Raw genomic sequence first — 13,341 nt, forward strand, 5'->3', positions numbered from 1 at the left:
CTCTTCTGTGATAGAGAGGAAGTTGGTTGAGGGCGGTGGCGGAAGAATCTCAGCTTTAACACTAAAAGGATCTGATCTGTCTTGTCAATTCTCTAAAAATTCCAAGCTTTACATTCGTAAGAGAATGCTTCCGAGGAAAATAGTCTAGCCAGCCCAGTAATCTCCGTGGAAGTTTCCTGTACCTTATCACGAAAATCTCCTGTATATCTGAGATGAACGTACCCAAGGTGACTGGAGAATTAGCACTTATCTCTTCTCCTTCCAAGATAATGGACCAACTAACGCTAACTCAAATGCTCTGAGAAATATCTTTAAGAAATGGAATGCATTAAGACTTAGCTAATATAAAATCTGGTTTTCCGTGCTCAGTAGGAATTATTACAACAATAGCAGATGAGATGGAAGGGAGGAAGCGGGTGAGATGGATTCTGTTCGTGTAATTTTTTTAAGTAACTTACCTCTATTCAGAGGCAGAAATTAAGATATAAATAAAGGGCTGGGAATTCACTGATGAGCCTAGAGATTTGGTATAAAATGGATTCGGAAGAGTTCCTATTTTCAAACAAAGACGCTTAAAAGACACAAACTCTTGAAATGATGGTCTTGGTCCAGTGACCACTTTCTCATCTCTTTTAAGTCAGTTAATAAGAAGGAAGTAAGTAAGCTCCCGAGGTCCAGTGGCATTCCACCGGATGTGGGGATGACCACAGATGACTGGACAGTTGTCACCATGGCCGAGGCCAAGATGTCGCCAAGGGAACTCTGTTTATACTAGAGTCAGCTCTTCACCCTCTTGGCGTACCACAGTTCCTTTCTTATGCCAAAATCATTAACAACTGTAACTTTAAGTGAATCTACAAGCAACCCCAAAATTTAGTTGTCCCTGTCTGATCTGGTCAAAATGACACATCTGCCCACAGAAGCAATTCCCATTGGGATACGACCAGCATTGACCTATGCAGGAGCCAGAAGCCAAGCCCTTCACATGGACCTCGCTTCAACACAGCACTTTTTACAAAGGACAAAACTCAGCTATGTGACTGTTTCTGTCATATAATCATCATTTAGTTCTTACTTAATATAATCTTCCAGATGGGTTGTTTGCTTCAGAAAGGGTGTTCATGCTTTTCCCCAACCTCAGCTAACTTAGATTGTAATTTCTTTAATCTGCGCCTTTTTCTTCCCGTGAGGTAGTAACGGGACACCCAGCCTCGTAACGGTTGATGGGCGGAGAAGCGTCTTCAGCAACGGCAGCTTCGTCATCCGGACGGTGAAGGCGGAAGATTCTGGCTATTACAGTTGCATCGCCAATAACAACTGGGGATCGGATGAAATTATTCTAAATTTACAAGTACAAGGTACCACGTTTTGGGACTCTTTCTGATGCTCCTTTTTGTATGTATGCCTGTGTGCAAAGAGTGAACAAATTTAAAAATCAGCCTTTATAAAGAGCTAATTGCTACTTTCATATTACGAAAACTTAGATGTTCGTTTTGGAGAAAATAATTAAACACATCAAAGTAAATAAAAAGCATTCATCACCTGAGAGATAACACTGTTTATATTTTTTCACATAGGGAGCCAAGTCTCATTTGTCTTTAGGGTGCATTGCTGAAAAAGCCCTTCTTGATGGTGTCCACTAATTGCAGGATTTACTTCACACGTGTATAAGTGTAACCCGGAAAACACCAGCAAGAAAAAAGTCTGAATTGAGGTGTTTTATGAATGCTAATTAACTGAATTGTCATATGCAATGTATATATATTAAAAGGATACTAACTAAAACTCTGTAGGGCATTAATGTTTAATTGTGTTTTTAATACAGTGTATGTAATTTTTCTTGATATCATACACTGAAAGTACATGACAAATTTAAGATTGTCAAATTAAAATCATGTGTAAAATCCCAGATGGCCATTGATTGAGTTCAAATTTAGATGCACAGTGATATTTTATTAGAAGAAAAAAAATCAAAGTGTAAAGTCTCCAGATTTAAGTGCTATCACATTAATAAATCACAGCAAGTAAAAAATAAAACCAATGTTGTCCTCAATGGGAGGAGAGGGAAGGGGAAGAACTATATATTTTTTTAAATAATGCAAAATTGATCTGGAATTTCAAGTAACTTGAAGTCAGGAGATTTCAGGGCATTTTTGGAGATAGACACTATATTATGGCTCTAAAGAGATGAATCCATTTTTCATGGCTTTGGGTTAATATATCAGGCTTCTCTTGGAGGAAAAGAGAAGGACATTTTATGAGAAGCTTTCTATATAATCTGGATAACCTTTCTAAATTCCTTCAGTATTGCTGTCTGCAGAGCTAATCCAAAATAGTGCTGAGGCCCCTTGATTAGAAGTATGTATTCTTCAAACCTTGTATGACTATTCAAGTTCTTGTGCTACCACTCAATGGCACACCTTTGAGTTCAGAGCTGAGTGTGTGCGTGTGTGTGTGTGTGTGTGTGTGTGTGTGTGTTGCCTCTTGAGCAGGGGTGTACGTGAAATAGTGGACATTTTTGCAGTTTTTTTCCCACTAGCCAGGCTTCCTCTCCCCCCTTCATATCGCTGAGAACTGAAAAGCTAAGTGGGTGCCATTTATCTTTCTCACTTGAACCATGGCTGAAATTTAGAGTAAAATGATACATGGATCCTTCGTAAGTTCACAGAAGATTTCGATTAGCAATGAGCAACTCAGAAATGTAAGGAATCGGGGAGGGAATGAGGAAATAAATCCAGGTAGAAATGTGGTTGAATTTTCTTTAAATAATGGAATCATCCTGTTCTATCTCTTTAGCCCAGGATTTCAACTAAATAGACATTTTGACAGAAGTGAATTGCATATTTTGTCAACCTGAAACACTTATTTAATAAATGGCTGTTAAAAAATCATTTAGTAAATGACTGTTAAAGAAGACTGAGGATGTGAACAACTAATTCTTGTTTTCTAAAAACTGTTTCCTCTCTAGTTCCACCAGATCAGCCTCGGCTTACAGTTTCCAAAACCACCTCTTCCTCCATCACCCTTTCGTGGCTTCCTGGGGACAACGGGGGCAGTTCTATCAGAGGTAATGAGAGATAGGTGGCCCACAACCGTTGATTCATCGTCATCATCCGCGGGCGGATAAGTGACACATATTTATCAAGTAACCGTTACGTGTTAGTTTATTTCTTCCCCAAACTCATCATATAATTAATTCTTCCATTACCTATGCAAATAACCACACATCTATTTTTAGGGTATTTGTTGAAACTCACCCATTCATCCAAGGAATCCCATTCACAAAATGAGTATCATGCATCCAATCTGAGTGAAATATTAACACATGCAAAAAAAAAGAAAGAAAAAACAAATGTGGTCATCTCTTCCCCCGAGATGCTGCATTGTGCTTCTTCCCCATGTTGTCAACGCTGTACCATCCATTCAGGTACTCAGTGCTTCAGTTAAGTAACCACAGTGACTGTTCTGACTTAGAAAGTACTGAAAGATGGGAAACGGTCTGTTTGCACAAAGCTTTTGCAATTAGTACAGAGTAGAAGAGAATTAAGGTAGTTTATACTGAAGGAATGAGTTAGTGTGATGATCCCAGCCTAAGTGGCATTGGGAGAACATTCTGAGCAAGTTGTAGACCAAGGGGAGGGAGAGAACCCAGAGGAGACTGAGATTGCACGGGATTAAGGAGCCGAGGGACAAAAGGGATCGTAGAGCAAGTGGGAAAGGATGACGTATAGATTTCTGCAGGCAGAGGATATCCTTCTTCTGAGAGAGGAGGAAGGTGAGAAGACAACAGGAAATACAGGGGCGTTTTAGGGTGAGGCCAGTGGTGTCTGGAGCCGTCTCCCTCCAGCTCATGAGAGCAAGTCGCCGCCCCTCTTCCCAACTTTGCCCTCAGTGACCACGGCCCCTGCTGGGGATATTTACACACCACAGAAATCAGAAATGCTACCCATCAGGGCTTTTTTTTTTTTTCCCCAAGAGCCAGTTGTTAAACATTGATTAGCACTCCACTGGGCGAAGGGGAGGATCTTTCCTTTTTTAGCGAAGAGAAAGGTGAGATTTTCTTTTTTGAATAGTTGGATGATTAGGGGTGAGGATGTGTTTGTGGGCTTGAGGAGCGTGGGAAAGATTTGTAACACTGCCGTGGGAAATGCACAGGGCGTCATTAATTGAGAAACAAAGCCATTGCTAAGCGTGAGCAGGGCCCCAGCTGCAGGGAAATGGCACAAAGCATAGTGGTCACAGTTATCACGGTTTAATGAGTTGCTTGAGTGATCTTGGACAGTGGGGCAGAAAAGTGGATCATGGGTCACCAAAGCTGGTGACCGGCAGGGTAAGTGCGGTCAGAAGTCACAAGAGGGAGTGAAACCAGGCTCCTGATTGAAATGGTCTACCAGAGGTTCTAGGCTAGGTGGAGAAGCATTTTATGAAAAAAAAAATGGGGCACCGAGGTAGGAGTTCAAGGGACTCTAGGACTCCAGGCTCAGATGAAAGGAAGTCTTGGTTCTGTAAGTGTGAGATCTTGGGAGAGGCAGTACAGGAAGGGTGTCAGAGCAGAAGGTCTTAGAGTTGAAGCCAACTTTAGTAATGAAGGGTTTCCAGGCAAAGGTGACCAGGGGTCCTTGAAGCACAGGGGTGGCCAAAGCCATTGACACGGGGGTTCCCATCTCCAAGAGTTAGAAAAGCTTCCTAGAAGTGGTTTAGATGAAGGAAATGAGAAGGAAAGCACAATCCCCCCGATGCGTAGGGCACCAGGGAGGTGGTGAAGTCAGGATAGGACGGTGGGAGCTGACCCAGATGCATCTCACGTATCAGGCGCTGAGAGAGCTGTCAGGACTGCAGATCAGGAACACAGAAGGGAAAATGAGGCTGAGGAGGGAGGAGGGACCCCAAGGCTGCAGGGGGCCAGAGGGGAGGGAAGGAGGAAGCCAGTGGGATGACACTGACCATGGCTGCAGAAGGAGGGAATCAGAGATGGGTGATCTCATGTGACGCACATGGAAAACACTTACTGCTACCAGCTGGGGGTTCAGAGGCTCTGGAGCGTGGGAGTGAGATGTGCTTTCGTCGCTGGTGTCAGAAATGGAATCCCATGGGCAGGAGGGAAGATGCCAGTATGCTGGTGTAAGGGCACCGTGCATCAGGCAGGCCAGTCCTGGGCTGCCTGGATGTGAACATTTAGGAGACAAGGACAGAGCAGACAGGATACGTTTGCCCCAGGAAGGCGGCTGGGGTGACAGGAATGAAGGCGTAACAGGGAGGGATGTCTCCGTGATCACAGGAGTGCAGGCTTCAGATTCTGGCGGTAGGATTTGAATCTTGCTTATAACACCCCAGAGTGGTCACCTAACCTCTCCGGGCCTCAGCCTCTTTGTCAGCACTGCGGAGATAATAATTACTAATCCACAGGGTTATGCGAGGTGCTGTGAATAACGGGCTGTGGACAATGCCTGACACAGCCATTGTGGAGTGGGAGGGGGTGGCTGAGGAGATTCCTACCCCCGCTGATAACTCACCCCTTTTCCAGAGCTTTGGTTCTCTTAAAAATAACCCAGCTTCAGACCACGCCCATCCCCAGGCATTCGGCACATGTGCTCGCAAGGTCAGGTATTTAGAGATTCAGTATCCATTCCCTGCTGCCCAGTTACACCTTTTAAAGGCAATGGGCAGAAAGTGGTTTTATCTTCATCACGCCATCCAGCAATCCCACCGTAGTAACGTCTGGCATGGCCTAAATACCTCGTAATCAGTATGTCATCACAGTACTTCTCCCAGCCTGGGTTCAGTTTCCTGGAATCCGCAAGAGCTCAGATGTTCCCTTCCAAGGATGTGCAAGTTCTGAGAACGCATCCCATACAGAGTGCAAGCTTCTGATGGAAAGCGAATCGCGCTCTTCTGAATGTGTCCTGTTTTCTGAAGGTTACATATTGCAGTACTCCGAGGATAACAGCGAGCAGTGGGGGAGCTTTCCCATCAGCCCAAGCGAGCGTTCTTACCGCCTGGAGAACCTGAAGTGTGGGACTTGGTACAAGTTCACTCTTACTGCACAGAATGGAGTGGGACCCGGGCGCATAAGTGAAATCATAGAAGCGAAAACGTTAGGAAAAGGTATGTAAGCCTTCTTTAGTTTCTAGATTTCCTGTTTTCCAAATCAAAGGGGAGGCTGGAATCAGAAAAGATGCATCATACATTTACATGTTGGTGAGTTTGAACTTTGTTATTCCCCAGATGGGTTTGGTTCAATGTGTTACAGGATATTGAAAGAGATGGCCAGTCCATACAGAATATTCTGGTTCTCTCTTTTCATTATTTCATTTGCGGTTTAAAAGAAGAGTGTCCACAGATATAGAAAACAGAATTATGGTTTATTCCTCCTCCTCACCGAAGGTGAATGGTAAGGAGGAGGAATAAATTAAGAGTTTGGGGTTAACAGATACACACTACTTTACACAAAATAGATAATCAACAAGGACCTACTGTATAGCACAGGGAACTATACTCAATATTTTGTAATACCCTATAAGGGAAAAGAATCTGAAAAATAATAGATAGATAGATATATGTATAACTGAATCACTTTGCTGTATACCTGAAACTAACACAACATTGTACATCAACTATACTTCAATAAAAATAAATAAATATATTAAAAAAAAGAAGAGTGTCATTTGAAAATCAAGGGCTTTGGTGCCAACAGAAAGTTCCCAGGCTGAGTAGCCTTGAAATGTGATCTTTGCCCTCTCACCTTCTTCTGCGGTGACCTTGTCCCTCAGTCACCTCACCCCCTTCCACCTATAACTGTCACATTGCCTCACAGGCCCCACTTTCCAGGTGAGAAGTCACCGGGGTAGATTGTTAACCTTAGTGTGAGTTGGTTTCTCCTCTGAAAATGGACCTTCAGGGCAATGATGTTCAGGGGTGAAATTTGCAGCTCAGAAACACCAGCAGGAGAGAGGGATATGGCTGCACGTGAGTGTACGTGAGGGGGCGGAGAGAGGGTCTTTGTAGGTTTCCTCACTGCTGACTCTCATCCAGTGGCGTGGACCGGATGGCAGGAGAGTGAGAGATTAGAAAGTGAAGGCGTTAATTTGGATGCGGCACCTGAGTTTTGGATAACGTGTACCAGGGTTCAGATGATGAGGGGTTGATTTATGCAGAAATATACCCACTGGGTCCCTGGGCTCCAGTGAGAGGCGCTAGATAGCAGGGATGCCTGTGGGTGCTTCCCAAATCCAAGTCTGCCTTCTCTCGAGTCAGGTCCCTGAATGCACACGGGTCAGCCCAGCGCAGCACAGCGGTTCCTTCAAAACCACCCAAGGAGAAGCCGTCCCTCAGAGCTACCCGAGAGGCTGCATCCTGGGCTTAAGTTCTCAGTTTTGTCTACCAAGTAAAACATAATTCTCAACTTTAAAAAAAAAACACTCAAGGAAACGCATACATGAGAATAGCTTTGTTCTTCAGGGGACTAACGCTAAGATTCACAGAAACAACCTCTACCCACCCAATGTTCCCTTTCACACCTGGGGGACATTGGTCCGTAAGATCCCTATAAACAGTGGACAAGCGGCCCGTGACACAGAAACAACCTCTACCCATCCAATGTTCCCTTTCACACCTGGGGAACATTGGTCTGTAAGATCCCTATAAACAGTGGAAGAGCGGCCCGTGACCCAGACTTGGACTGAGCCCCACCCCTGTGGGGAAAGCAGCCCAAGGGAAACGTGGGACGACCTTGATGGCCTTCACCCGTGTGCCCCATGGGCTGACGCCCCTGTGCCCTCTCCCGCAGAGCCCCAGTTCTCGAAGGAGCAGGAGCTCTTCGCCAGCGTCAACACCACGCGCGTGAGGCTGAACCTCGTGGGCTGGAATGACGGCGGCTGCCCCATCACCTCCTTCACGCTCGAGTACAGACCCTTCGGGGCCACGGTCTGGACCACGGCTCAGCGGACCTCTCTCTCCAAGTCGTACATCCTGTACGACCTGCAGGAAGCCACGTGGTATGAGCTGCAGATGCGGGTGTGCAACAGCGCTGGCTGTGCGGAGAAGCAGGCCAACTTCGCCACGCTCAACTACGACGGCAGTAAGCTGGCCGCGCCTCGGGATGCGCGCACGTGCCCGCTGCCCCTCCCCCGTTTGACATCCATCCTGGGCGCAGTGTCACTCGTGCCCGCCGATCCCCTTAGGCTTTGGGGCCTTTCAGTCTGCTCCCCCCAGGGCTCCCTGGACCAGGTACCCACGTGACCTTGGCCGTGTTCCAGGAAGGAGGGACTGAGGGCCCGCAGGCAGCTCGTTGGGGAGTCTCGGGGCAGGAGTGACTTCTCCTGGGGCTGAAGGCTTCTGTGCCACGTGGTTGTGTGCTTGGTCGTGACTGTGAGCTAACACTGCTTTTGTTGTCTCCCTCCCCTCCTCCCACCCCATCCCAATCCACATGACAGCTTTCTTTTTTGCTCTCATTTAGCCCTTCAACTGCATGTGCAAAAACAGTCTTCCATCAGTAAAGGAGCTTATGTTAGTCTCTGAGCAGAAATAGAGGCACTGATGGAAATAGAATAATGTCATGGGGTGTTAGTGGACACGCACACACACACACACACACACACACACACACGCACACATGCATGCAATTGGCACGGGCTTTCTGAAAACCAGATGAGGTATCTTGTGATGTTTAGATGACTGAAAATAAGTGATAGAAATTTTTATCCTTTTTTTCTACAACTAGTATAAGGGCCATTTATTGATGTTGAACAAATGCCAAGCCCAGTGAAGCTAAGGGGTGGCGTGACATTGACCGTTCTGCAGTCAGGAAACTTCAGGAAGTCCTAACTGGCAGCAAGTTGATGCTGATTTCTGCAGCCTCGCAGTGATTTTCACTCGGGGAAAGGCAGTGGTTGAATTAGGGGCTGTGATCACAGGGTAAAACGGGCCGCCATTCATCAGACAGTTTGGAGTTCCGGGCTTAGCTCCCTCAGAGACCCTGTCCAGTGTCCACCAATCGGGCTGGACCACAGTACTGATGACTTACCCAAAAAGTTTGCACCAGAGCAAACACCCCAATACTCTATTCTTTGCTAGACAGGCTGAGGGATGTTCGCTCCTCTGCTTATGTGCACTTGGGATCTCGCTTAATTAATACTCTGGCCGGAACTTCCTTGGACTGCAAGTTATCCTGTTCTAAGAAAAGAGTGTACGTAAACCCAAGGACCCTCGGGCACGACCAAAGGATGCTCCAGAGGTGTTGTAGACTTGGCTCCTCCCTTGGCCATTTTCTCCTGGACTGTCCTGGCTTGTCCGAGGGCTTGTTCCTCCTGCCCTGGCACACTGTAAACCCACCCCTGAGTCTCCCACCAAGGCCATCTCCACACAGAACCCTCCTCAGCCAGAGCCCAGGCTCGCCCGCAGCGTTTAGGGCCTGGGGTGGGTGAAGGCAGGAAGGTGCCGAGGTGGGAGTCTGGTGCTGGCTACACCAGCCTGGGCCCCGCAGCTCCCGAGGCACCTGGTCCAGCTCCCGGACAGTGAGGCTTCTCCTCTAAAGCTCTGATGCTCGTGGGCCACGTCTCTCTAACCTTCTAGCCTCCATCACAAGCGACTTCACTCCAAGAGGTCCCATCACAGAACATTAGACACCACAGAGCAGTGTGGACAACTTGCTTTCTCCTCCAACATGGTTTCATTCTTTGATCTGACAAAGGACTTCAACACTGACCACTTCCCCTAGCATTTAAGGGCTCCCCAAAGTCCTTTGCTAGCAGGGTACACATTTGGGCAGGAAGTATATTTCTTACTTCAGATGATTGATGCCCATTAATTGCCTTACGACCATCACGCTCTGGTACCCAGCTTCTTCGTAATCTGTGTGGTCCAGAGCGCGCGGCTTCAAGGTGCACGTCCGTGATAGGTTCACAGCTAATCATTTAATTAGAAACCACTCGCGTGCAACGTTTGAAACTGTCATTCTTACTTACAAAGTGCTCTGCAGATTTTAAATGTGTGTCTTCTAAAAGAATATTTTCACTTTATCCAAGATCTTAGATTAAATCATGAAAAAGTCCTGGGAGCTACATTTAAAATTTTCTGAAATCTGAAATAATCTTATTACACTAGAAATAAGAATACATATGTATATTTTCCTTGAAAAAGGTTACTTTTTTTTTTGAACTAAGCTTGTGGATATAAAGCTTTAATATCTTTTTTGTCACTTCTGCCTGAAGAATTTTTTTCATTTTAGGAACAACAAACGTTGACGATTAGCTTTATAGCTATCAATACCAGTCAGATTTCAGATTCGCCCGTGGCTTTATTTGACTCTTTCTTCTGCCATTTCCTCGGCCAAATGTTTCCACTGGTCCTATGTCATCTTGGTTTTGCAGGCCCATCCTCACCCGCATCCCCCTTATGTGCCTCTTATGTGGGTTCTGAGCATTTGCAGACTTGGGTTTGCAGCCAAAACACTCTATATAAAGTTGGAAGAATGATCTTGGCCTTAGCAGGTAGCAGAGGGGCCCGTCATTCTGTTGTCCCTGCTCTACTCACTAAATGCAGGGCAAGACTCTTTTTTGTTCAGAGGGAAATTGTATTATTTTTCCTAAATCACTGACTTCCTGGTCCTTGTTTTACATGGAATATACAGTGGACTGGAGCATCTTACATAATGGTCGGCGCCAAAACGCAAGCCCCATAAAATGTGGATGCCTGTGTTTGAATCTCTGCACCCACTGTATTAAGCCTCTGAGCCGAAGGCAGCTTAAAGCGGCTCAGAGTTCAGTCTACTTAGGTGTCTCCTTGTAATTCTAAATAATCTGAATTTCAGAGCTTTATATGGGCCAATAAGTAGCTTGCTTTAGAGACTTGGATGGCTCCCCTTTGAAGAGTTGGTTTTACTCATATACCCGGAAATAGTTTTTTAAAAGTACATTTGGCCTTACACCTGTGACAAAAAGCAAGTGAATAACCAAACAGAGATTTTAAGCTCCCTTAAGCAGGCTTATCTGGTACAGTCTCCCCACGGACTCCCTTCTGTCCACTTGCCAAACCCATTGTTTCTTCTTTGACGTGCAATTTTTCAAACAGCCCCTCTCAATTGTGCTCTGGGTGACACTCAACTCCACGTAAATGCGTGTGGCTTTTTTAAGCGCCCAGCCTGGACCTTATGCTTTCAAGTGTCCGCACCCAGCAGTACGTTGCCAAACGAAGTCCCTTTCCAAAAAACAATGCGCTCTGCCCTTTGCGCACGCTCTGGTTCGACGCTCCGTAGAGTAAGCGTAGGAGGGGAGTGAGCAAGTAAAGGAACGAACGAGGACCTAGAGGAAGCGTTCCTCTCATCCCCATCGCTGCGGACGCCCTCGGATCACTCGCGCGGTTCTAGTAACCCGTCATCCCTAAAAACTCCGCCATGCTGTCGTCATTAACAGCCACCTAACATCATGACCCTGCTTTCAGGTACAATCCCTCCACTCATTAAGTCAGTTGTCCAAAGTGATGAAGGGCTGACGACCAACGGAGGGCTCAAGATGCTGGTGACCATCTCCTGTGTCCTGGTGGGGCTGCTCCTACTCTCTGCGCTCCTGCTGGTGGTTCGGAGGAGGAGACGGGAGCAGAGGCTGAAGAGGCTGCGAGGTGAGTGGAGGCTTGGCCGTCCCCCGCAAAGCAGGACAGACAGCTGGCTGGGGGGCAGTCGGCCCCGCGGAGGGACTTACCCTCTCTGGGCCAGGTCCCCGCGCCGCCTGGTTCTGTGACCTGTGATGTGCCGTCGGCAGGACTGCAGGGCCTCATGCGTGAGTCATGCAAATGTTACGACTCAGAAATTGAGTGAAAGCCAACCTCTTGCAAGTCTCCAGCAAGGCAGGCAAAGAGAATGACTTTCACGAGTGTTTGCCAGCCCCACTCTTTAATTTTGAGCCGCTGCAGCAATGCCACCAATTAAGGCCTCCTTTATTTTTGTTTTATTTTATTTTATTTTTAACATCTTTATTGGAGTATAATTGCTTTACAATGGTGTGTTAGTTTCTGCTATATCACAAAGTGAATCAGCTGTATGTGTACATATATCCCCGTATCTCCTCCCTCTTGCATCTCCCTCCCACCCTCCCTATCCCACCCCTCTAGGTGGTCACAAAACACTGAGCTGATCCCCCTGTGCTATGCGGCTGCTTCCCACTAGCTATCTATTTTACATTTGGTAGTGTATATATGTCCATGCCACTCTCTCACTTCATCCCAACTTACCCTTCCCCCTCCCTATGTCCTCAAGTCCATTCTCTACGTCTGCGTCTTTATTCCTGTCCTGCCCCTAGGTTCATCAGAACCATTTTTTTTTTTAGATTCCATATATATGTGTTAGCATATGGTATTTGTTTTTCTCTTTCGGACTTACTTCACTCTGTGTGACAGACTCTAACTCCATCCACCTCATTACAAATACCTCCATTTCATTTCTTTTTATGGCTGAGTAATATTCCATTGTATATATTGCCACATCTTCTTTATCCATTCATCTGTCGATGGACACTTAGGTTGCTTCCATGTCCTGGCTATTGTAAATAGAGCTGCAATGAACATTGTGGTGCATGACTCTTTTCGAATTATGGTTTTCTCAGGGTATCCTTTAAAAAGACCTTCCAGATTGGTTCTGGAAATGAGAACTATTTTATTGCCGGGAAATAGAAATTGAGGGCTTTATGGTCCTGGGAAAGCGTTGTGAGGCAGAAAACACACACTTCTCTGAATTAGAAATTGGAGCTGAAGCTTGGTGTAAGAGTTTCGTTTTAACTAAGAAAAAAAAAAGAAAGAATGGAAGATGAGATCTTGGACCAGATGGGAGCCTTTGTCAGCAGCACCGTTATTCCGATGTCTGGCTCTATAGATTCTGTGTGACAGGGCTCTTCCAGCTTCTGGCCAACAGCCCTACCTGCCCTGGCTGTGCAGTGTGAGGCCAATGAGCTCTTTCATATACAAAGCCCTGTGCAAGATGATGCTCTGAGTCCCTCCCCTTTCCCTGTCAGGGTATTTAACCAAGCCGCTTCTTGGTAAAATGTATATATAAGCTGCTTGCATTTTAGTATCAGTGCAGCGAGGAGTATCCAACATCCCATGTATTCTTCAAAGTTGCATTTGAGGAACAGGCCTGGAAGCTCCGTCTTTATAATATAGCTGGGATATCCCCAAGCCTGGCCGGTAGACCTGGAAAACACTGACCTCTTGTGTAAATGCTTGGTTTGACTGTAGTCCAGTTAGAACAACAGAACATGGGGATATTTTCACCTGTCTTCAAGTAGCCAGAGCACTCCTTTTGATGAGACTCTAACCCATTTCACTATCGATGTGCTTCTACTTGGCCAACAAATT

General features: G+C 46.1%; 1 protein-coding gene across 2 annotated transcripts in view; it reads left to right on the forward strand.

Annotated features, from left to right (window-relative positions):
• DSCAM (DS cell adhesion molecule) overlaps positions 1–13,341 on the forward strand; it is a gene marked incomplete at its 5' end in the record, with an annotated part of 739,398 nt that overhangs the window by 678,686 nt on the left and 47,371 nt on the right. For both annotated transcript variants that reach the window (XM_082393800.1, XM_082393801.1), the window contains 5 exons: positions 1,195–1,358; positions 2,969–3,067; positions 5,917–6,105; positions 7,787–8,077; positions 11,437–11,613. In XM_082393800.1, the coding sequence (XP_082249926.1) occupies positions 1,195–1,358; positions 2,969–3,067; positions 5,917–6,105; positions 7,787–8,077; positions 11,437–11,613 (920 nt within the window). The remainder of the gene's footprint in view (positions 1–1,194; positions 1,359–2,968; positions 3,068–5,916; positions 6,106–7,786; positions 8,078–11,436; positions 11,614–13,341) is intronic.

This window comes from Balaenoptera borealis, assembly GCF_965194805.1.
Source record: "Balaenoptera borealis genome assembly, chromosome: 5".
Taxonomy (NCBI): domain Eukaryota; kingdom Metazoa; phylum Chordata; class Mammalia; order Artiodactyla; family Balaenopteridae; genus Balaenoptera; species Balaenoptera borealis.